We start from the raw sequence: 25139 nt of genomic DNA, 5'->3' as shown, positions 1-25139 counted from the left end.
ATGAGCAAATGTCGGCTAACTTCCGTTGAATGTTTTCTAGTAATTGTTGCTGGCTAACTTTCGTTGACCGTTTTCTAGTGAGCAGTATCGGCTAACTTTCATTGATTGTTGTTGATGACCTTTCATAGACTGTTTATTGGTGCTTATTATCGATGAACTGCCAACAACAATTTTTCGATGATTGTTGTCGACTAACCTTTAATGACCAATGCCTTCAGCACAAGGTTATCGTTTTACAGCGACCATTGTCGACCACCTCCAACCATCATCCTCGATGATTGTTAGCCAACTTCTATCAAAATCTCCATAGACAAATTCTTTTACCATAATTTGAAATCATAAAAACACTTTTAGTACATAATAGATCAAACAATTTTTTTTATCTAAAAACATTTTTGAAAAAAAAATAGCCAAACACATGTATGTTTTTATGTTAAGGAGTTTTTAGAAAAAAAAATTTAAATGAAAATGCAATTTTGGAAAGAAAACAATTTTTTTGCTTAAATCATTATGAACAGTTCTAATGTTTGAAAGCTATTATACAATTATTCAAACCATTTGTGGGATGCCTTTTTCGGTGCATAAAAGTTACCTTTTCATCGTTCAGACTTTATTCTTGAGAAATTTTTAGCGTTCTTTCTCTATTAAAGAAGAAAACATTGTTAACAATGTCCAATTTTTATTAGTAATAGATGCAACTGTCACCATTTTGACATTCTTAACAGATACTGAATTTATTACTGTAGCTTCTTAGGCTAGTGGCATTCACTTAATCTCCTATGTCCTCATGCAACCTAACAATTTGATCATTCTTGTTTTCACATAATGATTCCCCCCGCCCCCCCCGCACCTTAAAAAATCAAAATATGCTTTCCATCAAATGCAACACCCTCTAACTTCAAATCAATATACAACACCCCCTAACTTTAAAATCATAACTCATGTGGTACTTTCATATTTGAGAGTGATCAACTTACATTTACACTAGTCTGGATCATATTATTTGAGTGTTTCAAAGAAACTCAAAGGAAATTAATTTATGAGTAATTGGCCCCATGGATTAATCCATGACCTTTTGTTAGTGAGTGACTATATCTCCAATAGCACAAGTTAATTTTCAATAGTAAAGAATGGACTTCCCATAAAGATTCAAATTTGAAGAGGCAACCACAATGAAATGAAACTAACACCAGGGTATAAACTACCAATATTACAAAATATAAAACTAACCTAATTGGTCATATATCAACAACATTACTTTCCCAATACCCAACTTTTTCTTTTATCTACATTGAAGAAAAACAAGTTCAAGAAAAATTTGGGACTCAACCCATTATTGATCTTCAACCCTTCCACCTCTTGCCTTTGGAAGGATCATAAAATTTGCTGATTTAGTGTTCTAACCTTTTTCTTCTTTTCATTTTATTGTTTTCTTCACAGGAGTGTTTCTTTATCAGAAGCTTGCGTTTGTTGTGGATTCTATCTGAGCAGATATATTAACCACACTTGGAACAGCATAAAAATTTGCTTTCTTATTTTCCAGTTGATGTATTTTTGTTGCCAGAAAGATTCTAGCACCATAATCGAATCGCCCGTGTCTTGTTGGTCATATGAGATCCCTTTCATTCTCAATCACAGAGGAGACTGTGGTATCAGAGGCAGTATCGTCTAAGCTTAAATTCAAAACTTCGCCACAGAGAGAGGAGCTCTCGTCCTCACCATTGATGGACGAGGTAGTTGATCTATCTGTGATAGTACTTGCTGTGGCGGGAGAAGGAGAGATGTCTATTTCATCAACAGGCTGTTGAAGGCTCCAGTACATAATGCTTGCAGTTAATGTGAGGATCATTTTTGGATTCACCTGCCACAACATGAAACACAAATAGCCATAATCATGAGACATGCCAGGCGGATCAGCTCACATCCTCTCTCAACACATAAAATAACCTAATCCGATCGAAGTTGGATCTTACCTCTATGATGTCCTCAGGTAACAAAAATATCGAACAACCCAGCTTTCGTGCAACACTTATAATGTATGTAGCATTTAGCCTCTTTTCATCATCTGTTATTCCAGATTAAAGAGTAAAGGATTAGTACAACAAGAGTGGAATTGAGGAGATAAAAGAGAAGTTCAAATACAAGAACACAAGTAGAGTTAAACAAGTGACAATGAAATGTACCATTTTCACCGTTGGTAACAAGGTTCCAATTCACCACTCTAGGTTCTACAGCAGTTAGAAGTTCAAAGAAGAATATTCCATTTGACAATCTCTTATCCTGAAATTGAAAACAATTTCCAAGTTACAAACATTATTGACTTCTAAATAAAATTGAAGCAGGAAATATAGCGTGCTTTTGCTTCTTCGTACCCGAAAACTATCAATTTGAGAAGACCTTCCAGTGCCCTTCACTTTGTAGTTCGCCCACCTCAGGATGTCACCATCTGTCATCTCTTTTACTTGAGAGTAAGATCTTAGATTCTTTAAGAGTTGGAGAATATTGAATCTCATTAACTGCCATAAGAAAGCTGAAATGCACGACGAGAAAGTATTAGGCATCATAATCATACCATGGACACTTGAGAAACAATAAAAGAAAAATCACTAAAATGAAGGTTTGAAAAAACTCTTCACAGTATAGGTTGGAAGACCAATATTTTATGTTACATAACATCAAAATCGTATCCAAGTGGAGAAAGTGAAGTTGAAATTAAAAGTCAATTTAAGAAGATTTTCAAGGAAGGAAAAAAAGGATGCTTACAAAAGCATCCAACTGTTAACTTGTGTAATGTCAATTAAAGACGTGGGTTCAACCAACACATTTTGGAGTCAACTGTCTAAAGTCAAATCATACCGCCTAATTGGGATTTAAATATGGTAAATTCCAAACTACTTCGGTTTGTAGGAACGGGGATAACCTTCCAACTTAACCAACCAACTTTATGAAGAATTGTAAAAAGGATATTAGATATAGATCAAAAAGTATTTTCGCAAAAATTCATTCAAACCAGTCGGCAATAGGAGGATTAGAGCTACACAATTGATGTTTGAGCCAGGAAGGTATGAAAAGATTTTGAAATCCCACTGACAAATGCATGACAGAGGATTACCAAGGATGAGCTTCTTGTTTGCTTGTACGATGTCATTTCCAGCCACATTAACCAATGAAAATTTCAACTGCTTCCCTATCCGAACAACCTGATTGCAATTTTCAACTTTTTTGAAGGGCATCTTGATGGGAGGTTTTGATGCATGCTTCCAGTTAACTGAACCTGGAGAAACTTTGTCAAGCACTTCTAGCAGTATCCATCTGCACATGATTACAAAATCAAATTATTGAGAGCACCTATAGAAAGGAGGAGGTATAATATGCAAAGTAGCACAAACAAATAACGAACAGAATTTTGTGAAGTTTTTTCTCTTTTCTCTCAAATCATACTAATACTTCCTGTGTTGGTGATATATAATTAAATTTGCCTTCAACCACAAGCTTAAGCTTTTGGATGAATTGGTGGTTTAATACTTCCCACAAGATAAAAATAATCATAAAAAACAAGTATAAACTGGGGTATTGCCCCATGGCATTCTTACCCATTTCTGACATCCTCGAATACATTATTAACATAAGAAACAATGCCAAGACTATTAATCCAGAGCCGGAAGCATCTTTCTTCTCTAGAAGTTAGTACATCGTCTGCCATCATCTCTGCATATGCTACCTTTTTTCCATCTACTGCAAAACCACTCCTGCAAGACAAAACGGACAAACCTTTCAATAAAACTAGCATAAAATAGACAGGGAAATGGGAGTGTTGAACTTGAAACTTTATCTACAATCCAATTAAAAGTAAAGACAAATCGATGCATACAAAAAAGCCCATAACTGAACTGTATCAATGATAAAACTGAAACTCCAATTTCAAGAGAGAAAAAAGAAACAATGATGAAAAATGCTCTGCTATATTTTTCTTTTTCTTTTTTTCTTCTTTCATTTCATTTATTAAGACGTGATAACAGTATTCACCATATTTTCCTCAATTTTTTAATTACCTATATAAGTCAGGATCAAAGAGAATGTATTAATTAGAATAAAATCCAGAGCAGACAAAAATATCGAAAGCAACAAAGAACCTACTAAGACTTATGATATTACCGTTGGTGAAATATTTGTGCCACAAAAGCAAGGTTCAAAGTGGATGAGCCCTCAACAATATCTTTTGGAGTCAAATAACTTTTACATTCCATTCTTTCTGCATGTTCAAGTACAAGTTTTGCCCTTTCACTAGGATCCTTAGCGGCTAACGTGGATGGATTACAGTGCTCGGGAGCAAGAACATTAAGCAGGTAAGCATAAGCCTCTCCATCCTGCATGATGTGCTCAGAAGTCCAATCAGAAGTCTAATCACTAGATATTACAATCACTACAATGCCAAATGCTATAAAAAATCAAATCGAACTGTAAAAGAATTGGAGAAAAATAAAGGAACAAATTAGGATGAGAAATGCTGAAACAGAGAATAATTCCATTATTTCAGTTCCGGCTCTCAAATCTCCATCTTAAAAAGTTGTAAAAAGCTATTGGTGTTTATAAAACAAAGTACAAAACTACTACCACCAATTAGGAATGCATATCAAACTAGTGATGTGAGCAATACAGCCATACCTTAAGATCAGATGAGAAATTTGAAACAGTTTTCTTGTATCCTGCTTTTTGAAGGTGGAAATTCATCCATTTTAACAGAATCTTCTCCGGAGGCAAATTAATAAGCTCCTCAATATCCTGGAAAGCACATGGTAAAGGGTGATGCTACAGAATTGATAATTAGATTTCAACATAATGTCACAAGACAAATCTATGCCCATTACCCCACTATCCTGAACCAGTTCCAAGAGTTGAGGCGTCTTCCTCAGGTTAAGATCGGCCAATAGTTGGATCTGAAGTTTCCACAACAAGCCAAATCAATGAAACAAGACATGGGCCATTTAAATCACTTCTGAAACCAGAAGCTTGTACAATTTTCCAAATGTAATGAAAAAACCTTTATAATTTGTGAAATCAATCCCACGATCAGATGTGGCTGCAAGAAATGAACTTTTGGTCAAGCTTTTGTGGCAATCATAATACACTACAACGTTAACAATAAAGGTGATGGGTATATAACATACTCGTCCTTCAACCAAGTCCTGTGTGCCGATATTAACCACTGTGCAGCCAATTGCTTTGGCAGAATTGAGGCATAGGGTATGGTTTTCATTTCTCTCCCAGGGGTTGAGAACTCTTTTGGTATTGATTGCTCGTTCATCAATTGTCCCAGGGACAGCAACGTTAATAAGTTTACTGCATTGTCATGGAAATAGGTCAGTGCCACTGCAGGAGAAGGGAGATTCTTTTTAAGGTTCTATAAAACAGAGCACAGCAACCCCTACACAAATACCAGAGAAGAACTCCATCTTTAGCAAGATTAAACAAATCATTTGAATATGGGTCCATCGGGAGATAATTCTTTAAAAACGGATCATCCCGAAGATAGCTATTTATGTGAGCCACATAGAGTGATTTCTCTGATTCACTGATTGTATGAAGAAGGGTGGTTGTGCTGGCCTTGAGAAATGATGAAGAGTTATTTGCACCACCCACTTTTTCAGCTGATCGACCGTGCACATTTAAATATGCCTGCACGTTTCAATAATCAAACATATTAGCATTTAAATAAATTCTCAAATTCCTTACTGAATCCAACCAGGACCAAATGCAAATTCACCATTCTAACTCGAGAACAACAAAAATAATAAACCCAAATCATGCAATACCATTCAAATGTATGTTTCAGAAAAAAGAAAAGAAAAAGAAAGAGGATATAAACAGAGAATAGACTTGCCCTGAGAAAGGATTCAAAATCAATCTCATCACTCAACTGAGGATCTGACTCGCTCAATATTCCCCTGATCTCCTCTTCACTATGCCTTTCCTTAAATGCCTTCAATTTCATCATTATATGTGGCAAATCTCCGGTCGTTACTTTTCCATTCTGATTTTTGGCCGATATAAACTACAACAAAACGTGCATTGCATCACAAATTGAACATCAATAGAACATTTTCAAAGGCAATTAATCGAATGCCAAGAACGTTGAAAGAGGACAATTCCCCAAATACTTACTCTAGATTTGAGGCTTCGAAGCTCCACTTGAGTGAACTGACTTTGAAGCCATTGGTCAGAAACTAAAACGCCTTCAAAACCAGACATCTCCACAGATCTTAAATGTGGAGACAATCAATCCTACAAAAGAAAACATCGAATTGAAATCGGAAACAAACACGAAAACGTTAGAAGACAATAATCAACAATCCACCAATAATAATAACACAAAAAGAAACCAAACCCATTACGAAAACTCAAAACTCAACAAATTCCTCGAAGAATCACAAACGAAAGATCATAAAAACAGAACAACCACAACCAACAACAACTCAAAACAATCACATTCGTAACATCACCAACTTCAATCCACTGCAAACACCATAAACCAATCCAAACCCAGAAACAAAACACAAAAACAAAGCAAACCCAGAGTTTCATACCAACAGGAGACCAAAATCCGCAAAGAAAATGGTGGGTTCCTGTTACTTTTGATGTGAGAATATTTCTTTGACTCTGAAACAAAAAGTTTTCAACAAGAACAGAAGAGAAGAAAAGGGATCAATATCTTTCTTGATGGTAGAGCAATAGGGAAGGCAAAGTGTGTGAAGGAAAACAAATGGGGTCAGTGATTTGCGAGACCCCAGAAAGGAGAAAGGGCAATAAAAAGTGCCGACTGAAAAATATTGAGAGATGAAATTTGGTGAAATGGGTAATAGAGAGAAATGGGTATGTTTGGAAACTCGCTGTTTTCTGTTTTACAACTCACCAAATTTGGGTAACACCTGTTTGTTCTGTTCTTCAATGGAAAAAACGGGTCACCATCCTCGTCTTCATCTTCAAATCTCGCTATCTAACCCTATAATAACCGATTTCACCCAAATTAGTCTCAAAATCATTTTTGATTAAATGTGGTAACTAAATGCAAATCAAAGACATCACCTTTTTGTTCTCTTTCTCTTTCCCCATGTGATTAAGATCTTTTTTTGGGATAATATGTTTATTCGATGCCTTTTATCTTGGAAGTTGTTTGCGTTTTGTTTAATGCAAATATATAACACATTCCAATTTCAACATCTAACATATAATGCATCATTACCTTATTATAGAAACCAAACCCTCATGATATTCCTAAACTTTGTTTATTGTTTTGAAATAAAATTTATTTCAAAGTTCAAACAAAAAAAATTAAGTATGAAAACGATGTCATGTTGACTCAACATAAGGTAACCATTTTTTTTCTATTAAGTTATCGTCACATCAATCAATCAAGTGTCAAAAAGAATTTAAAACGATTAACTATGATTTTAAAACTTTTACCGAATATTGAAATAATTTTTAACAAGAGGCAAAATCTAAAAATATTTTCTATAATTTAACTTTATTATAATTATTATTTTGAGTTCAAGCAAATTAGATATTAGAACATCATAATCGTTTTTAGAATCAATAATGTTTAAAAGATTAAGTAAATTATTATTTACTCCATCTATTTCAATGTTCGTTTTTCTTTTATATATATATACAAATAGTATTTATTAGTATTTTTCTATCAATTCAATTGTACAACATATTTTTCAATGTGTCTTTTCTACCGTGGAAATTGTTATCAATTTTAAAACAATCGTAGAAAAAGAAAAACTTGAAATGATTATTTTCAAGATGAAAAGAAAATGCATGGATGAAATTTTAATATTTAAAAATGCACCTACTAAGATATTGTTTTGCTCTTATAATAAATACAATAACATCTCATTTTTCAACTTTGGCATCTTCTTTTATTTTTCTCAATCTAAGATATTTAGAAGTTGTGGTGTGATATAAATGTAATTGATTATAGGATTCATTATTGCAAGATATAAAGTGGAATAGATAAAATCCATTGCTTCTTAAATGTAAAACTAATAAACCTCTCAACAATAAACAAAAGAATTTGATAGTAACTTTTAAAAGATAAAATTTTAAAAAGAGACCATTTAAAAAAGTTACAAAGAGATATATTCTTTCAAATTCAGAGACTACAAGAAAAGGTTTCCTATAAATTATTAATTCAATAAAATGATAAATGTGTTTTTTTTACTAATTTATTTTAATTAAAAAAGTAGTTCACAAATTGAATGAGAAAATATATTCACCAAAAACTTTTGAAAGGGTAAGAATGTCTTTTGGGTGAAAAAAAGAATAATAATAATAATAATAATAATAATATAAAAGGATGAGGGACCCAATAGATTTGTTTTGAATCTAATTGGTGGACCATAAATTGCTTTCATTACCAATACTTGACTTCTCAAGGAATGGAAGCAAAGTGGGTACCCAATTTCACAAAATAACTTTTTATTTTATTATTATTGTTTCTCTAATTTTGTTTATCACTTCCCAAAACTTAGATAACTCTATTTTTATTTTAATCAAAATGTTTGTTTTCTTGACTTTCACAACTCTCAAAACTTTTAATTAATTGCTCTACTCTTTACTATAAATTAAGTATTATTAATCAAAGACATGAGTGCCATTTATGGATGTCCTTTTTCTTTCATTTTAATAATAAATGAATTTTTTATTACATAACTAATTATAGAGAACCAATAATGCCTTAATGGGTTTCTATTCTATTTTAAGTCCCAAACATACAATTAATAATTTAAATTCCATTTAGTATATTCGCATCATACCATCGAGTTAAAACTTTAAATTATTAAAAATAAGTTTAGATTCTATTTATTTATTTATTTATCTCTTTTCAAAATCATTCCAAAACATAATTAAATTGGAATACGAAATGTTTAGATAAGGTATGGGAGATCCAAATGAGATTTAAAGGAAATTAAGACAATTAAGTCATTTGGCCAACTTGTTGACTAATGCCCTGATGCCTCGTCTTAGGCGAAAGCTAGCGTAGAAGAGGTTTTTCATAGGGGTTGTGGAGGTCTCCCTAACTTGTAAAAGAAAAGGACCCAACACCTACCTATAAGGCAAATAACAATAAGTTTTGGGATTAGATTGAAGGAAGAGTTTAATATTGAATATACAATTGGTTCAAATTAATAATGAGTAAATGATATATGAAGATTGGAATAAAAAATATTAAGGTAAGAGAAAACAAAGCAGGTTTGCCCGAGAGGTTAAGGGGGAAGACTTAAGATCTTCTGCACATAAGTGCGCGTGGGTTCGAACCCCACAGCCTGCACTCTCAAAAAAGCTTCTTTATTTTTTTAGATTCTTGGTATTATAATTATCATATCAGTCTTCTGTCTTTTTTATAATTATTCTTGGAACTATTTTTGTATTGAACATTAATTAACCTTATTATTTAATTATTAATATTCAAAATAATCAATCAATTATTTTTAGCGATTGAATTAAATAATTTAGTTAAAATTTTATATTAAATAGTTAAGATAACACAATTACAAAGGATCAAAATATTAATTTAAAGTATTGAGGGATAAATTTGAGGCAAACCAATTTAAAATTAAAGACATGAAGGTTGACATAAAAAATGACCCACTTATGTCACATGTCCATTGGCTTAGAAGCTAGGTTAGCTCGGGACTTACTAAAATGGAATGAGCCAAATTTAAAATAAACTTACTAGAGGTATCGGGTTCAAAGTTAATCAAGTCCAAATTCAAGTCTATATTAGATTTTCTAAAATTCTATAAATAGAGAAGATCACCCTTTATTTAGGACATTTAGAAGTCATAAATCGAGTCATTATTGTTATTCACATAGAAGAAGACAAAGTTAGAGTCTTTAGTCGATACAAGGTTTATAAGCTAATAAGAGCTTAACTCAATTAGCATATGTATGTACTAAGAATTAAGAGATTTCAGATTCAAATCCTTACGCCCAACTTGTACTTTAAAAAAAAATCCTAAAGTTTATAAGAGTTAGAGTCTAAAGAAAAGCTTATAGACTTGAAAGATAAAAAATGAGTAAAGACTTCAACAAATTGATCAAATCGATCGATTGATAAGTTGAATGTTCAATATTCTCGAACCACAAGGCAAATTTCACAAGTTACTCTAAGCCAATCAACAAGCTAGAGGTTGATCCAAGCCATTCAACAAATCAAAGGCTAATCCAAGCTGATCAACCAAAACTAGTGGTGGATCCAAATCAACCAACAATCCAAAGATCAATAATAAATCCAAACTAATTGTTAAGCAAGATTTTGATCCAAATTGATTAGCAAGTTAAAGATAAATCCAAATTGATCAACAAGCCTATGGCCAACCATCCAATCGAAGATCAACAAATCCAAAGACAAATAATCCAAAAAGATCATAGACCTAAAGGATAATCATAAAAAAAGATTGACAAACTTAATGATTAAAGTTTATGCGTTTGATGGAGAATGTGGTGAAGCAACAATTAGGCATTTATGTTTTTGCACGTCTAGATCATAAAATGATTGGAACTTGGTTGCCGGATGAATTAGTCGCTTGGATGAATGATGTCTGGAAGATGGTCGCCTAGACTAGAAATTGCTTGGTTGGTGGTTGTTTAGACAGAACGCTTAACTACAAAATATAAAATTGTTAGATGAAAGGCTGAGGCGTGGAACATGCTCTCTTTAAGACGTTTGGCAGCTCTGTTCGAAGTGTAAACAATTCTTAGTATTGCTACATCGCCCCTAGGATAAAACAACCAAAGTACTCAATCGAAACTGCACCGAAACTAATTTGAATACCAAACACTCAGAATGACTTTTCTTGAAAACTAAAATGAGAAGAAGTTTTTGAGAGAGTTTTGTAAGAAAAAGTGTTTTCTGATATTCGAAATCAATTCTATATTAGATGACCTCCTGGGAATTTGCTTAGAATGCATGTGAGTGAGAACAAACCATGCAGAAAGGACTCGTGGTGGTTTGTAGGGACGACTTTCACTCTAATAAGTTTTTAAGACAAAAATGATGCTGCAAAATCGTAGGGATTGCAGGGGATCCAAATTCTAAATTCTGGACCTAGAGCGTTACAAGTTTCGTAACACCTCAACGATCATAAGAGCATTAACTAATGCCTCAATGAAACACTTCAATGGTTGGCGATCAGAACACCTCACCTCTTAACCCATTCAATATTGCAACACCCGTCCAACTGGATGGATGACAACAACGGGCATGTAGAGATATCAAAAAATTCACATTTGTCTTTCTCCTCACCCCTTTAAAATCATCCAATTGTGATCGATCAAGAGATCAAAAGTTTAAATTTTAGAAAATATATATGTGTATATATGCATGTGATCGTACTTCTTTGTTTTCAAATATGTTAATATCAAGATTGTTTTATTTGAAGTATAATTTTTCAAAGGGATATTTTTAAATATTGCAACATGAGTGAACTTAATTACAAATATAGCACAATTTTATCTTTTATGTGTGATAACCGATCGTCCAACCCAGATATATACCTAAGATGAAGATAAATATTCATATGAGTCCATCGTAATTACATAAGGTAAATTTTTGCTATATATACTTTTTTTTTTTAATGTTATCAATAATTTTCCCTTTAAAACAATTTTTCCTTTTTAAAAGTGTTCTAAATGCTTCTCAAATTCTTAAATAATCTACTAATTTTCATTCAAAATTTTGGATTATAAATTCTCAATATAATGAATTTTATATTGAGTCGCAACCATCTAGTGCGATAACTATTTAGTTTTAAATGAATTTTTTAAAAAATGAAGTCTACAAAACATTTATTCCACCACAAAAACTCAATTTGAATTGCCTAAATCTGAATTTAATATTCCAATACGTTTTTATTTATAAAATGAGTGACCAATCTACCTTCTAAATATGGTTGGTGACAACTCCAAACTTATTTATTTTAAGGTTAAACTATGAGAACGTCGGTTGCTCCGCATTGTGATCACGTTGTGGCAGCTTAGTGACTCCACTGAGGACCAAAAAATGTATAAGAAAGTCGAACAGTTACATTTTTTATCTTTTATTCTTATTCTATTAGAATTTGTTAGTTAACTTAATTATTTGTTTTTTTTATTTGAATTATATGGAATATTTGTACTATGTTATTAGTACATTTTTTTTATATGTCATCATGTATTCTAGACACTTACGAACCTTCTGCCCGGACTGCAACCTTATAGGACTAGAATTGATGATGGAGTGGTGATGACCTTTGAGGAATTTCGACTCCTCTCTGCATGTACATGAAAAATCCTTGCTCAGAAGAATTCTTTTGTTATTATTAAAATAACATTAAAATAAGTTTGAAGGCCCTTCCGTTCTAGGAGTTTAGAAATACCAACTCTCACGCCATTTTCTTTTTGGCATATTTTGTGTTTTTTTTATGTGTTACGCTGATATTATATTTTTTTAGGATCACTCACAAGTCAAACTGTCCAAATTATTTATTATTTTTTTAAAAAAATAGTTTTACATTTTTCTAAAAAATTTGAAATCATATCTAATTTGTTTGTTTTTATATATATAAAAAATGTTCAATCATCATATTTTCTGTATTATTGATACTTGTTTGCTCAAGTATTATTTATTTTCGTTCTCCAAAATTAAGTTTTCAACTTCAATTATACACACTTTTAAAGGAGAGCCGTGTTTACCTTCGGTAGGGCTCTTGTAGAAGTACATAAAAACCTTACTTTTTTTAAAATTTAAATAATATTAAATATATATAGGGAGAGGAGTGTTTATCTTTGTTAGAAGCACACAAAAACTTTATATTTCTTGAAAATTAAATAATATTTAATAAGAATTAAGAAAAGTAGTTTTTAACTTAAAAAGTTAGGACGTCGTATAGGTACATGAAAATCTTATTCTTATATTTTTCTTTTTTCAAAGTGGAATGACTTTTACTCTATTTATTATAATTGCACAAAAAGAAGGAACATAGGTGAAACTCCAGGATGCCCAATGTATTAATGCACTTATATCTTGAATCTAAGTTTGATGAGCAAAGTAATGTTCTTGTAAATATTTCAACACTTTTTTCATTTACAATAATCTTTTCCTTCAAATTTTATAATAATTCAATAGTCTTAATTAGGTTAAATATCTTTAGAAAAACGTAATACTAAATATGTCGCTTTGGCCGAGTGGTTAAGGCGTGTGCCTGCTAAGTACATGGGGTTTTCCCGCGAGAGTTCGAATCTCTCAGGCGACGAAGCTTTTTAAATTTATAATAATAATTTTAATCTCTAAAATTTAGTCTATAGTTTCATCTTAGACTATTGGTTTTTAATCAAAATTATTTTTGTTAAACATGTCGCGTGGCCATAGGGATTTTCGAGAGGGTTCGAATATCTCATGCACGAAATATTTAATTAACATTTTATTTAAATCATATTTAATTAATATTTTATTTAAATCATATTTAATTATTATTTTATTTAAATATATTCAATGAATATCTTTAAAATATCTTATAGTTTTAAATTAATTTAATTAAATAAAATAAAACTAAATTATTAATTAATTCTTAAATTAATTTATAGTTAAATTAAATATCTTACATTTAACTTAATTTAAATTTGAATCATATTCAAATATTTTCTCTCTCATATTTTTTTGAATCATATCCAAAATTATTTTATAATAAAGTTTAATTAAAATATAAACTTATATTAGAATGTATCACCATATATTATATTAATTTCCAAAGTAAATTTGAACATTTCAAATTACAACCAATATAAATAAATCTCATTACCCTTTACGAGCTAAGAAATGGATTTAATGGACCTCATATCAGAATGTACAACGATATGCTATTAATTGGTTAAACACATTAACCACATGAATCAATATTCGTTAATTGTGTGTACGCTCCACTAAAGACTCACAGCTGAACTCTTCTCACTGTAGAATTTGTGTCCACAGATATAGACCAATAACAATAAGTTAGTCATTCATAAGTGTTTGTAACACTAGCTGAGTCAAATTACTGTTTTACCTCTAGGTTATTTCTAGATCTTAAATACTAATGTTTCTCTAATGAACAACCTATTTATAGTCCAACCATTAAACATAAAACCCTCTCGTGCCATAGAGAGGGTAGAGCCATTTGATCAAGTTTTGGAGACACCATTTAAGGAAACACTTATTTGCTTGTCCTAAAGTTGAGAATGAGTGAATTCCATATTGTGTGAGTATGTTTTCAACTCTCCACTCGGTTTTATCCCCAAAATGATAAGCATATTGAGTTGGTAATTTGACCACCCTCACCCGTACAAATCAAAGGACAATCTCTTATTGAAATAATGATAAAATAGAAATCTAACGAGTTATAAATGAAGTTACATCTAGTGATTAAACTCATTGTATAGGATACCCTCATTCACATGTCACCTACACAAATGCGTTGAATCATTGCATTTGTATCAAATACAAAGTGAGCCAAAATTATTGACGACGTCGCATAGGTACATGAAAATCTTATTGTTATATTTTTCTTTTTCCAAAGTGGAATGACTTTTACCCTCTTTATTATAATTGCACAAAAGGAAAGAACATAGGTGAAACACCAGAATGTCCAATGTATTAATGCATTCATCTCTTGAATCTAAGTTTGACGAGTCAAGTGATGTTCTTGTAAATATTTCAACACTTTTTTCATATACAATAATTTTCCTTCAAATTTTATAATAATTCAATAATCTTAATTAGGCTAAATATTTAAAATAATTTTTTGTATTAAATATGTCGCTTTAACTAGGTTAAAGCGTGTGTCTGCTAAGTACATAGGTTTTCCTTGAATCTTTCAGTCGACAATAGTTTTAAAATGTATAGTAATTCTTTTTTTATCTTTAAATTTAGTCTATAGTTGCATCTTTAGATCATTGTTTTTATTATGAATAATATATATGTGTAATGAACACATGTAGATTTGTATGTACGTGTCATGTATGTTCATTTTTTCTTATATTAAACAAGTCGCTTTGGCCGAGTGGTTAAGGCGTGTGCCTGCTAAGTACATGGGGTTTCCCCGCGAGAGTTCGAATCTCTCAGGCGACGATATTTTAAAAATGTATCCCTTAATTACCATTGTTTATAATTGCATTTTAGTCCTCATTATTTATAGTGGGCCTCTAGGTCACGTAAAGTTATCGTATCATCTCTAGTACAATTTTACATCTTCTCTACTTAATAATAGATATCACTACATGGGGTCTATTAGTATATACTTGGATAGACTTGTCAATTACCAATATTTATCATCGATGAACTTAACAAAGATCGTGGTTTATTGTTGATATATGTCTATCATCGAATATTTGTTTCTCATTGTTGTTATGTTGATGATATACTTGAAGGGATAAAAGGCTAGACACCATTTAAATCAAATTAAACTAAATTATTAATTAATTTAGAGTTAAATTAAATATCTTATATCTAAGATAATTCAAATATGAATCATATTCAAATATAAATTTCTCACATAATTAATAATTTTGATATGAATCCAATTCATATTAAATTAATATTTCAACTCATTCAAATATTTTATCTTTCATAAATTAATTTTGAATCATATCCAAAATTAATTTTACAATAAAGTTTAATTAAAATATAAACTTTATATTATAATGTATTACCATGCATTATATTAATTTCTAAAGTAAATTTGAACATTTCAAATTACAACCAATATAAATAAATCTCATTACCCTTTACGAGCTAAGAAAGGGACCTAATGGACCTACAGATTAGAAGGTACAACGATATGAGATTAATTGGCTAAACTCATTAACCACATTAATCAATATTTGTTAACTATGTGTACACTTTACTAAAAACTCATAGTTGAACTGTTCTTACTATAGATACATTTATGTGTCCACATATATAGACCAATAACAATAAGTTAGTCCTTCACAAGTATTTGTAACACCCGCTGGGTCAAATTACTATTTTATCCCTAGGTTACTTTTAGTCCTTAAATACCAGTGCTTCTCTAATGAACAACATGTTTATGGTCCAACCATTAAACAGAAAACTCTCTCGTGCCATAGAAAGGATATGGCCCCTTGATCAAGTTTTAGAGACATCATTTAAAGGAACACTTATCTACTTGTCCTAATAATAAGTATATTGAGTTGGTAATTTGACAACTCTCACTCGTACAAATCAAAGAACAATCTCTTATTGAAATAATGACATAATAGAAATCTAACTAGTTATAAACGAAGTTACATTTAGTAGTTAATATTTCGTGGTTCGATCTTATGCAAACTCATTGCATATGATACCCTCATTCACATGTCACCTACACGAATGTACGGATCTTCTATTACTGTCTATGAATGTCACTGATAGAAATATAACAGTGTCTATTATCAATGTCTATCATTGATAGAATCCAAAATTTTGTTATATTTTGTAAATATTTTGTCAAATTTGTGATTTTTTACAATACTTCATTCAAAGACCTTATTTACTACAATATTTACTATTTGTTATGTTGTTCATTACTTGTCTCTCTAATTCTTTTTTTTTTCTTTGTTACCGTATTAACTAACTTTTATCCAAATAAAAATAATAATTTACACCTAAAAAATAAAATTATAATAACTTAAACGACTAAAATAATGGACATATTCCAAACACTAACTATTATAATTAAGTTATAACCAACTTTGATATCTTATATAGAAAAACATAAAACACAATCCAATTCACAGCTAACAACACAATAATAATTAAGTTAGAATGAAATTTAATGTTTTCTTTTCTATAAAAAAAACATATACCAATTTTAAATATTGTTAAAAGATACACCATTATCTATGAATATTATAGAATAGAATTAAATATGTCAACACTCTTCTACCCGTCTTTAACCATAGATCGATTCAAGGACAACTTACATTATCGTTTCATGCATGCATACGTTGCAACATGATAAGTGTAAGTTGTAACAATATGATAAAAAGAAAATTTTGTACTACTTATATAATCTTTCATGAATATGTCGTAAAACCAAATAAAAATTGTGGATATATTTCATTGAATAAACTACCATTTCCATCGGTTTGATCTCTAATCCCGCAATTATGTTAAAAATAAACTAATGAAAAAAAAAAATTGAGGAAGGTAAGACTAAAATTTTCTTTTTAAAAAGTGTAAATTCTCATAGATGTAAAAATGTCATGGTTTTAAATAAAATCAGTTTGCAGATTTCCTAATCAAATAAATTAACCTACTTTTGTCCAAAAAAATCAATAAATGAATGTATAAACCTATAAAAGAATAAAACAACTCAGTTTTGAGAATTATTCCATTTTTGGTTGTTAAAATTAACTTATAAATATGAAAAACAATGAGACCAAAAACCAACGATATAATTTTTTTAGAAAGAAAAAAAAGTGGGAAAAATGGGTTTGAATTCTTTAATGTCTATTATAATATTATTTCTCTCTATTTTTAAATACTGTAATGCTCAATCTAAAGTGTTCAATATTATACAATTTGGTGCCAAACCTGATGGAATAACAGATAATAGTAAGGTAAAAAATTTTATTTTCAATATAAAACTAAATATGCTTTAAATTTTTTAAAAGATTTTGATCTTCTAGTCTTAAATATTTATATCAATGGCATATCTTGTAGTAATTTGCAAATTAATGATGATAAAGAATTGTTATATAGAGGTAGTTCTTGTTTTCAAGTTTTTGAGAAACAAAAGGAGAATTGTGTGTACATATATGTATGTGTTTCTTGTTGGTTTCTAATTTTATTTTTTCTTCAAAATGGGTCTCAGTTTTCAAATCTATACATTCAATAGTTATTTGCAAGTATAATTAATTCATAATACGTATTATTACTCTATTATTAGTTGTTCTTTTTCACCAAACTTACACAAAAGCCTTCTTAATATTGGACTTGTAATATACAAAATAAATATAAATCAAAATATGGTCCCATACGTCTCTATATATTTGGAGAATTATTATAAAAAGTAAAATTGTCGAAAATATTTATAAATAAATTCTATCACAATGGTATTAGTTGATTTGTTTGTATAAATATAGGCATTAAGCAGTGCATGGAGTGGAGCTTGTGGAAATAATGGAGGTGGGGTTGTTTTAATACCAGCACAAGGAAAGTTCTTGGTTCTGCCATTGTTGCTTCAAGGTCCATGCCATGGCGTCATTCGTATACAGCTTGATGGCGAACTGTTGGCTTCCTCTGATAAGCAATTTGCCATCGGCGACCATTGGCTTAGTATCGAAAATGTCAACAACTTGTTCATCGACGGTTTGGGTCGCTTGACCGGCAGTGGTGCTTCTGCTTGGCCTTCCAACTCTCTTAACCGTCCCATCGTAAGTTCCATCTTTCTGTTGCATTTTTCACTAACAGTTTGCCTAATATATTACATTTACTTTTGTTTCTATAGAGCATTCTATCTCAAATTTCTATTCAACTCTATAATTTTAGAGAATTATTGCTCTCAATACTTTGGTTTTGGGTTTGAGACTTTGAGAGTTGGTTTTCTTTATTTGGAAAGAAGTCCGTATTTGTTTTTGTTGACTTTAAACTAGATTATGCGATCATCTCTCACATTTATTTTAAATGCAATAGATAACGGTTTGATATTCTATGTAGTCTATGAAATTCAATAATGTCAATACTGCAAGTATCAAGAACATAAGCTCCTTCGACAGCAAATTCTTCCATTTTGCTGTGCATGCATCTCGTGATGTGACGTTTGATAACGTTACAGTGGTAGCTCCAGCAAACAGTCCCAACACAGATGGAATCCACATTTCAACGTCAAGTGGTATAAACATCATGCATTCGACAATCGGTACTGGAGATGATTGCATCTCATTGGGTCCTGGAAGCAAAATGATCAACATAAGTAACGTTCATTGTGGTCCTGGTCATGGAATTAGCATTGGTAGCCTTGGAAAGAACCCAAACGAAGAAGACGTCTTTGATGTCACAGTAAGAGACTCCACATTCATTGGCACATCCAACGGTGCGAGGATCAAATCATGGTCGTCTCCGTATTCCAGTATGGTTAGCAAGGTCACATTTCTCAATCTCCAAATGAACAATGTCAAAAACCCTATCATCATCGATCAAAGTTATTGTCCAGACTCTTGCGCTCCAAATAAAATGGTATAGTGTATAAGATAATTTAAGAGCATTAGTGTTATATATATAGCAAATTACAACGAATGTATACATATGAATTCTAAAGCAAAAGATTATGGTTTTTGTGGTTGGCAGAATAAATCAATGGTGCAGATTAAAGATGTGAGATATCAAGGCATAACGGGGAGTTCAAATACACCAGTGGCAGTAGATTTTGAATGCAGCCAAGTTCTTCCATGTCAAGGCATAGTGTTACAAGACATTAACCTTACTTTCAATGGTGGTGGGAAGACAACTTCCATTTGTCATAATGTTAAGGGTTCTGCATCTGGTCAACAATTACCTCCCTCTTGCCTTTAATTACTTTGTGTTCTTCTTTTCTTTTCTTCCTCACTACAGAGAGGATGAATAATGGAGAAGATCAGGAATTTTCAAAACTAATTTAATAAGAAGTACTGGTTCCCACAAAGCGATTGTTGATTGTTTGTTGTTTGATTGGCTTGCTTCCATTTTACACATATAAACGTGGTTTTAAATATGGTTTATTTTTTTGTTGCACACCTAATTAAATAGTGTTATATATAATGGATGATGAAATATATATGCACACACAATATTTAAAGTGGTTGAAATATGTACAAAACTTTCTTCAAGGAAAAAAAAAAATATATGTGTACACAAAAGTGATGGTGGTTGATTTATGTAAAGCTAACTTTGTTCCTAGGATCATTCCAAACGTTCATAAGGCTGACTTAACAGATTATTTCCAATCAAGAGTTTAGTTAGAATTGAAATTTGAAGGGTGAATAACTCTTCGATTGAACAATTAGAACCTATGGTCACTGTTTTACACCGGTCCTAAGTCTTCGTACCATAATTAAACCCTAGGATACTGACAATAGATTTCAATCATGCTATAAAACCCGTTGTCAAACTCAAACCATTTTGACAAACACAAATGATTAGAAAGAAAAATTCATTTTATAAAATACTATAAAAATTTCAAAAGAGTTTTCCATAAAAAATTTGATAAACTAATAGCACTGAAAATTTGTTGTCCAACACTACTTAATTAATTAGAGATTGTTCTATAATATTGCATTTATATTTAGCTATTTTGTAGTGTATGAGCAAACCAATGGTAGAATCGTGTTGATGCAAAAGGGAACTTTAATGGGATGAAAAAATTAAGTCAATTTCCATCATCAGGAGCTAATTAAGTGAGGCCTCTGCCTTGCAGCGCCTTACGGCCGGCGTTGTGTGTGGTACTGTATAATTAGGCAGTAACCTCCTGATTCACGTAAAGTACACAGCTCCTTGACGATGTTTTTAGAGCGTCACAACGCTTTGAAGATAGATATTGTGTGTGAATTTTATTGAGCGATACGACACTATTCCAAGCAAGGTAATTCTTGATCCTTCCAAGCAAGGTAGAATAAACATACAAGCACACAACAAATATGCTCACCCAAATATTGTAATTCGTTGCTTTAAGCTTCTCTCTTGCTTGCACCACATACGTTCCTCTCTTTTCATTAATATATCTTTTGGTTTTGTTATACGATAAGAGACGTGCTATAAATGTGTCAACTCCATTGAAATTATATTCTAGTTTAGTTGTCGAACCTAAATTTAACCTTCCTCTCTTTTGATTAACATATCTTTTGGTTTTGTTATACGATGAGAGACGAGCTATAAATGTGTCAACTCTATTGAAAGTATATTCTAGTTTAGTTGTCGAACCTAAATTTGACCTTCCTCTCTTTTGATTAACATATCTTTTGGTTTTGTTATACGATAAGAGGCGTGCTATAAATGTATCAACTCTATTGAAATTATATTCTAGTTTAGTTGTTGAACCCAAATTTGCGATTTATTATTAAGAAAAATACTAAATTCTCTAATTACTACAAAAAATTGAAATAATTCTGACTCTAGAAACAACGTCGACGAAAGATGCATCAATGTTGACCACCTTTCGGCAACACAACATTGGTTGCGTTGGTGAAAAGACATTTCGTGACGTACAAAAACCTGATGTTATGGAAAATTCAAATTAGATTTAATATCTTCACTTTCCGTGACGCACAATAAACAGATGTCGTGAAAAATTTTAAATTAAATTTAATATATTCACTTTTCACGACGTACAAGAACCAGACATCGTGAAAAGATTAAAAATTAAATTTAATATCTTGACTTTCGACGACGCAAAAGAATAAGACGTCGTAGAAAGTTCAAATTTAAATTTAATATCTTGACTTTTCGCGACGCACAAGAACCATACATTGCCAAAAGTTTAATAATAAATTTAAAATCTTCACTTTCCGCGATGCACAAGAACTGGACGTCGAAAAAAGTGAAAGTTGTAAGTGTGCATATTGAAGTGACATGATCACCTTTCCATGATGTGTGGCAGGTGCACATCGGAGAATGTTTAAATAATGAATTCATTATTTAATCTCTCTACGACGTTTTCGAAGGCGTCGAGGAAAGTTCACTCTATTTATTTCCTTTCAACACAGAAGTGATTGCAAAACGAAAGGAAGAGAAAATCGACTGAGAGAGAGGGAGAGAAGGAGATCCATGTTGTCGTTCGTCCGTCTTCGTCGTCGTCATTGCCGTCGTCGGAAGTGTCCTCGTCCCCCTCTTTCTCCTATTTCACTATTCCCCACTCTCCCTCTCTCCTTCCCTCTACTTTCTCCATGTTTTCCTTCTCTGAATCGCTCATCTCCCTCCCTTCTTCTGCCCAATTTCATTCTCCAAAAACGATTAATCGCTTGAAAATAGACTAATTTATCAGCAACATCAACCATATCGGACAAGGACATAATAAATGGAAGAATTTAGTGGGTTTTTTTTCATATATAAATAAATAAATAATTAAAAAAAATGTTTAAAGCCTTCTGCAAGGCCACGTCGCGGAAGCCGTCTGCAACGTGTTGCAACGTGGGTCGGGGAAGAAGCCTTCTACAAGGTCACATCGCCATCTTCTGCCCATGCGACGTCGCAGTAACCTTCCTCGATTTTGGTTAGGAACGTATTGCTATGCTGGAAAAATCTTATTTCTTGTAGTGAATGGGATACACATCTAAACTAAGAACGTATTTATATTTAATAAAATATAATTATAATACTTTGGTACCGTAGTATATTAATAACATAATTCAAATAGGAAACAAATCTAATTCAAATAACATATTATCTGATACAACATCTCTAGATCTCCTAGGATCTAAAAGTAGAAATATTAAAAAGAAAACATATCTCCTACCATGATTTTGATAACTAATAATACCCTTTTTAACTCTTTCTAACAAATATATCATCATCTATGAATGTGGTAGAATATACAAATTTCACTCTTCTATAAAAGTCATAGTGGTGGATGGAGTACGTAGTTGAGATAGCCCCAATTACTTTTAGACATATAAATTAAAAGATTAAAGGCTCAAATATTTAATTCAAGAAGGTTAAAGTTGATACTTCGGTCAAAACAACACTTTCTTTTAAAAAATTAATAACAATTAAACAAACTCTTCAATAATACTCATAAATTAGATTTTCAACCACTCAATATGTGTAATGAAGTTTAGGGTTCAATTCTAAATTCTTAACTTTCAACAAAGAGATATCATAGATAAAGAAATTTGAGGAGGGTAAGACTAATTTTTCCCTTTAGTAGTTCATTCTCATTAATCTCTCAATTCCATAGTTTTATCCATTGATAAAATCATAATTTTACAGATTTTCTAACAAAATAAATTGACCTATAAAAGAATAAAAAACTCATTTTTGAGATTTATACCATTTTTGGTTATTAAAATTATGTTATAAATAGAACAAAAATCATCAATCTTTTAGAAGAAGAAAAAAGTGAAAAAATGGGTTTGAATTGTCTAGCAATGAGATGTGTAATGTCCAATATGATATTATTACTTTGCATTTTTAAATATTGCAATGCTCAATCTAAAGTGTTCGATATTATGCATTTTGGTGCCAAACCTGATGCAATAACGGATAATAGTAAGGTACACAAAATTTTATTTTCAACTTAAAATCATCACTACTTTATAATCAAATTATCAATTCAAATATCATTATTTAATTCCTTTTTCACAGTGTTCTCTGTTTATATCTATTACAATGTCTTGTAGTAATTCATAGAATTAATGGCAATAAAAACTAACTTCTTTGATTGTTTTATTTCTAGTTTTTAAGAATCATGGGCTTGTTTTTTAACAGTTTATTATTTAAAAAATTACAAATTTTTATGAGAGGGAATCAAAATATTTATAAAATATAGTAAAAATTTAGAATGATTGATGTTAACGATGGATTTGTATAATAAATAGGCATTAAGTAGTGCATGGAGTGAAGCTTGTACAAATAACGGAGGTGGCATTGTTTTAATACCAGCAAAAGGAAGGTTCTTGGTTTTGCCACTGCTTCTCCAAGGTCCATGCCATGGCTTCATTCGTATACAACTCGATGGTGAACTATTGGCTCCCCTCGACGAGCATTTCGCTACTGGTGACTATTGGCTTAGTATCGATCAAGTCAACAACCTTTTTATTGATGGTTTAGGTAGCTTGGACGGTCGCGGTTCTACCGCTTGGCCTTCCACCTCACATAATCGTCCTGTCGTAAGTTCATCTTTTTCTTTCTTTCTCACAGTACTATATATATCTGTTTGAAGTAAAAATAACTTGTTTCCTCATCTGTTTGTTTCTATTATATTTTAATGTTTCTTTTTTGTCAATTTGACATAAAATTTACTTGTCACGTTGTCAATGAAGATGTTTATATGATCATTTCTTGTAAGTGCTTTAAAATACCATCCAACACATATTCGTTCCAATCTAACATGAATTTTTTGATATTGTTATTAATTCTATGTAGTCTATGAGACTCAATGGTATCAACAATGCAAGAATTACCAATATAAAATCCTACAATAGCAAGCTCTTCCATTTCGCTATGCATGGATGTCGTGATGTCACGTTTGATCACGTTACAGTGATAGCTCCAGCAAACAGTCCCAATACAGATGGAATCCACATTTCATCATCAAGTGGTATCAACATCATGCATTCGACAATCGGTACTGGAGATGATTGCATCTCCTTGGGTCCTGGAAGCAAATTCATCAACATAACTAACATTCAATGTGGTCCTGGACATGGAATCAGCATTGGTAGCCTTGGAAAGTACCCAAACGAAGAAGATGTCTTTGAAGTCACAGTAAGAGACTCCACATTCATTGGCACATCCAACGGTGTGAGGATCAAAACATGGTCGTCTTCGTATTCCAGCATGGTTAGCAAGGTCACATTTCTCAATCTCCAAATGAACAATGTCAAAAATCCTATCATCATCGACCAAAATTATTGTCCAGGCTCTTGCGGTTCACAAAAAATGGTATAGTATATAAGATAATTTAAGAGCATTAGTGTTATATATATATATATATAGTAAATAATAAAGATGGTATAATTTACAACGAATGTACATATGATTCTAAAGCAAAAGATTATGGTTTTTGTGGTTGGCAGATGAGTAAATCAATGGTGCAGATTAAGGATGTGAGATACGAAGGCATAAGGGGGAGTTCAAATACACAAGTGGCAGTAGATTTTGAATGCAGCGAAGTTGTTCCATGTCAAGGCATAGTGTTACAAGACATTAACCTTCCTTTTAATGGTGGTGGGAGGACAACTTCCAATTGTCATAATGTTAGAGGTTCTGCTTTTGGCCATCAATTACCTCCATCTTGCCTTTAGTTACTTGGACTACTCTTTAACAGAATAGCAGTAATAATTCAATTACCTCCACCCAACGTAAGCTTCCACACAGTAATAATTTATAATATGATTGTACTTTTTTTATCCATATGAAAGAAAAGAAC

At 31.5% G+C, this 25139-nt stretch overlaps 3 protein-coding genes and 3 non-coding genes across 7 annotated transcripts; 5 read left to right on the top strand and 1 right to left on the bottom strand.

The window, feature by feature from the left end:
- Positions 1 to 1096: 1096 nt before the first annotated feature.
- On the bottom strand, positions 1097 to 6991 carry LOC101221648 (fimbrin-1). Of its 2 annotated transcripts, none has more exons than XM_011652197.2 (15): positions 6911 to 6991; positions 6163 to 6282; positions 5882 to 6052; positions 5438 to 5676; positions 5169 to 5340; positions 5042 to 5080; positions 4869 to 4937; positions 4666 to 4782; positions 4156 to 4367; positions 3594 to 3749; positions 3113 to 3312; positions 2373 to 2530; positions 2184 to 2280; positions 1974 to 2065; positions 1097 to 1861 (listed from the first exon to the last, which is right to left on the bottom strand). In XM_011652197.2, exons 2-15 carry the CDS (start codon positions 6247 to 6249, stop codon positions 1607 to 1609), a joined length of 2064 nt encoding a protein of 687 aa, XP_011650499.1. In that variant the 5' UTR covers positions 6250 to 6282; positions 6911 to 6991; the 3' UTR covers positions 1097 to 1606. The 2 variants fall into 2 exon arrangements, with proteins under 2 accessions (XP_011650499.1, XP_004149582.1); XM_004149534.3 differs by having other exon boundaries at positions 6585 to 6911.
- A 2257-nt stretch (positions 6992 to 9248) lies between these two features.
- Positions 9249 to 9331, top strand: TRNAL-UAA. The gene has a single exon. It is a non-coding gene; the product is annotated as a tRNA-Leu (tRNA).
- Positions 9332 to 13213: 3882 nt separating this feature from the next.
- TRNAS-GCU lies at positions 13214 to 13295 on the top strand. Its single transcript has one exon. It is a non-coding gene; the product is annotated as a tRNA-Ser (tRNA).
- A 1768-nt stretch (positions 13296 to 15063) lies between these two features.
- Positions 15064 to 15145, top strand: TRNAS-GCU. The gene has a single exon. It is a non-coding gene; the product is annotated as a tRNA-Ser (tRNA).
- A 2579-nt stretch (positions 15146 to 17724) lies between these two features.
- On the top strand, positions 17725 to 19591 carry LOC101204566 (exopolygalacturonase). The gene is made up of 4 exons (XM_004149548.1): positions 17725 to 17739; positions 18163 to 18453; positions 18737 to 19255; positions 19367 to 19591. The coding sequence occupies exons 1-4, from the start codon at positions 17725 to 17727 to the stop codon at positions 19589 to 19591; spliced, it is 1050 nt and encodes a 349-aa protein (XP_004149596.1).
- A 3626-nt stretch (positions 19592 to 23217) lies between these two features.
- LOC101204320 (exopolygalacturonase) lies at positions 23218 to 25014 on the top strand. The gene is made up of 4 exons (XM_031882907.1): positions 23218 to 23262; positions 23587 to 23877; positions 24134 to 24652; positions 24787 to 25014. The coding sequence occupies exons 1-4, from the start codon at positions 23218 to 23220 to the stop codon at positions 25012 to 25014; spliced, it is 1083 nt and encodes a 360-aa protein (XP_031738767.1).
- Positions 25015 to 25139: the final 125 nt, after the last annotated feature.

This window comes from Cucumis sativus, chromosome 3 (genome assembly GCF_000004075.3).
Source record: "Cucumis sativus cultivar 9930 chromosome 3, Cucumber_9930_V3, whole genome shotgun sequence".
NCBI lineage: Eukaryota > Viridiplantae > Streptophyta > Magnoliopsida > Cucurbitales > Cucurbitaceae > Cucumis > Cucumis sativus.
Note: the sequence above shows the minus strand (reverse complement) of the source record. Positions and strands in the feature narration are given on the sequence as shown.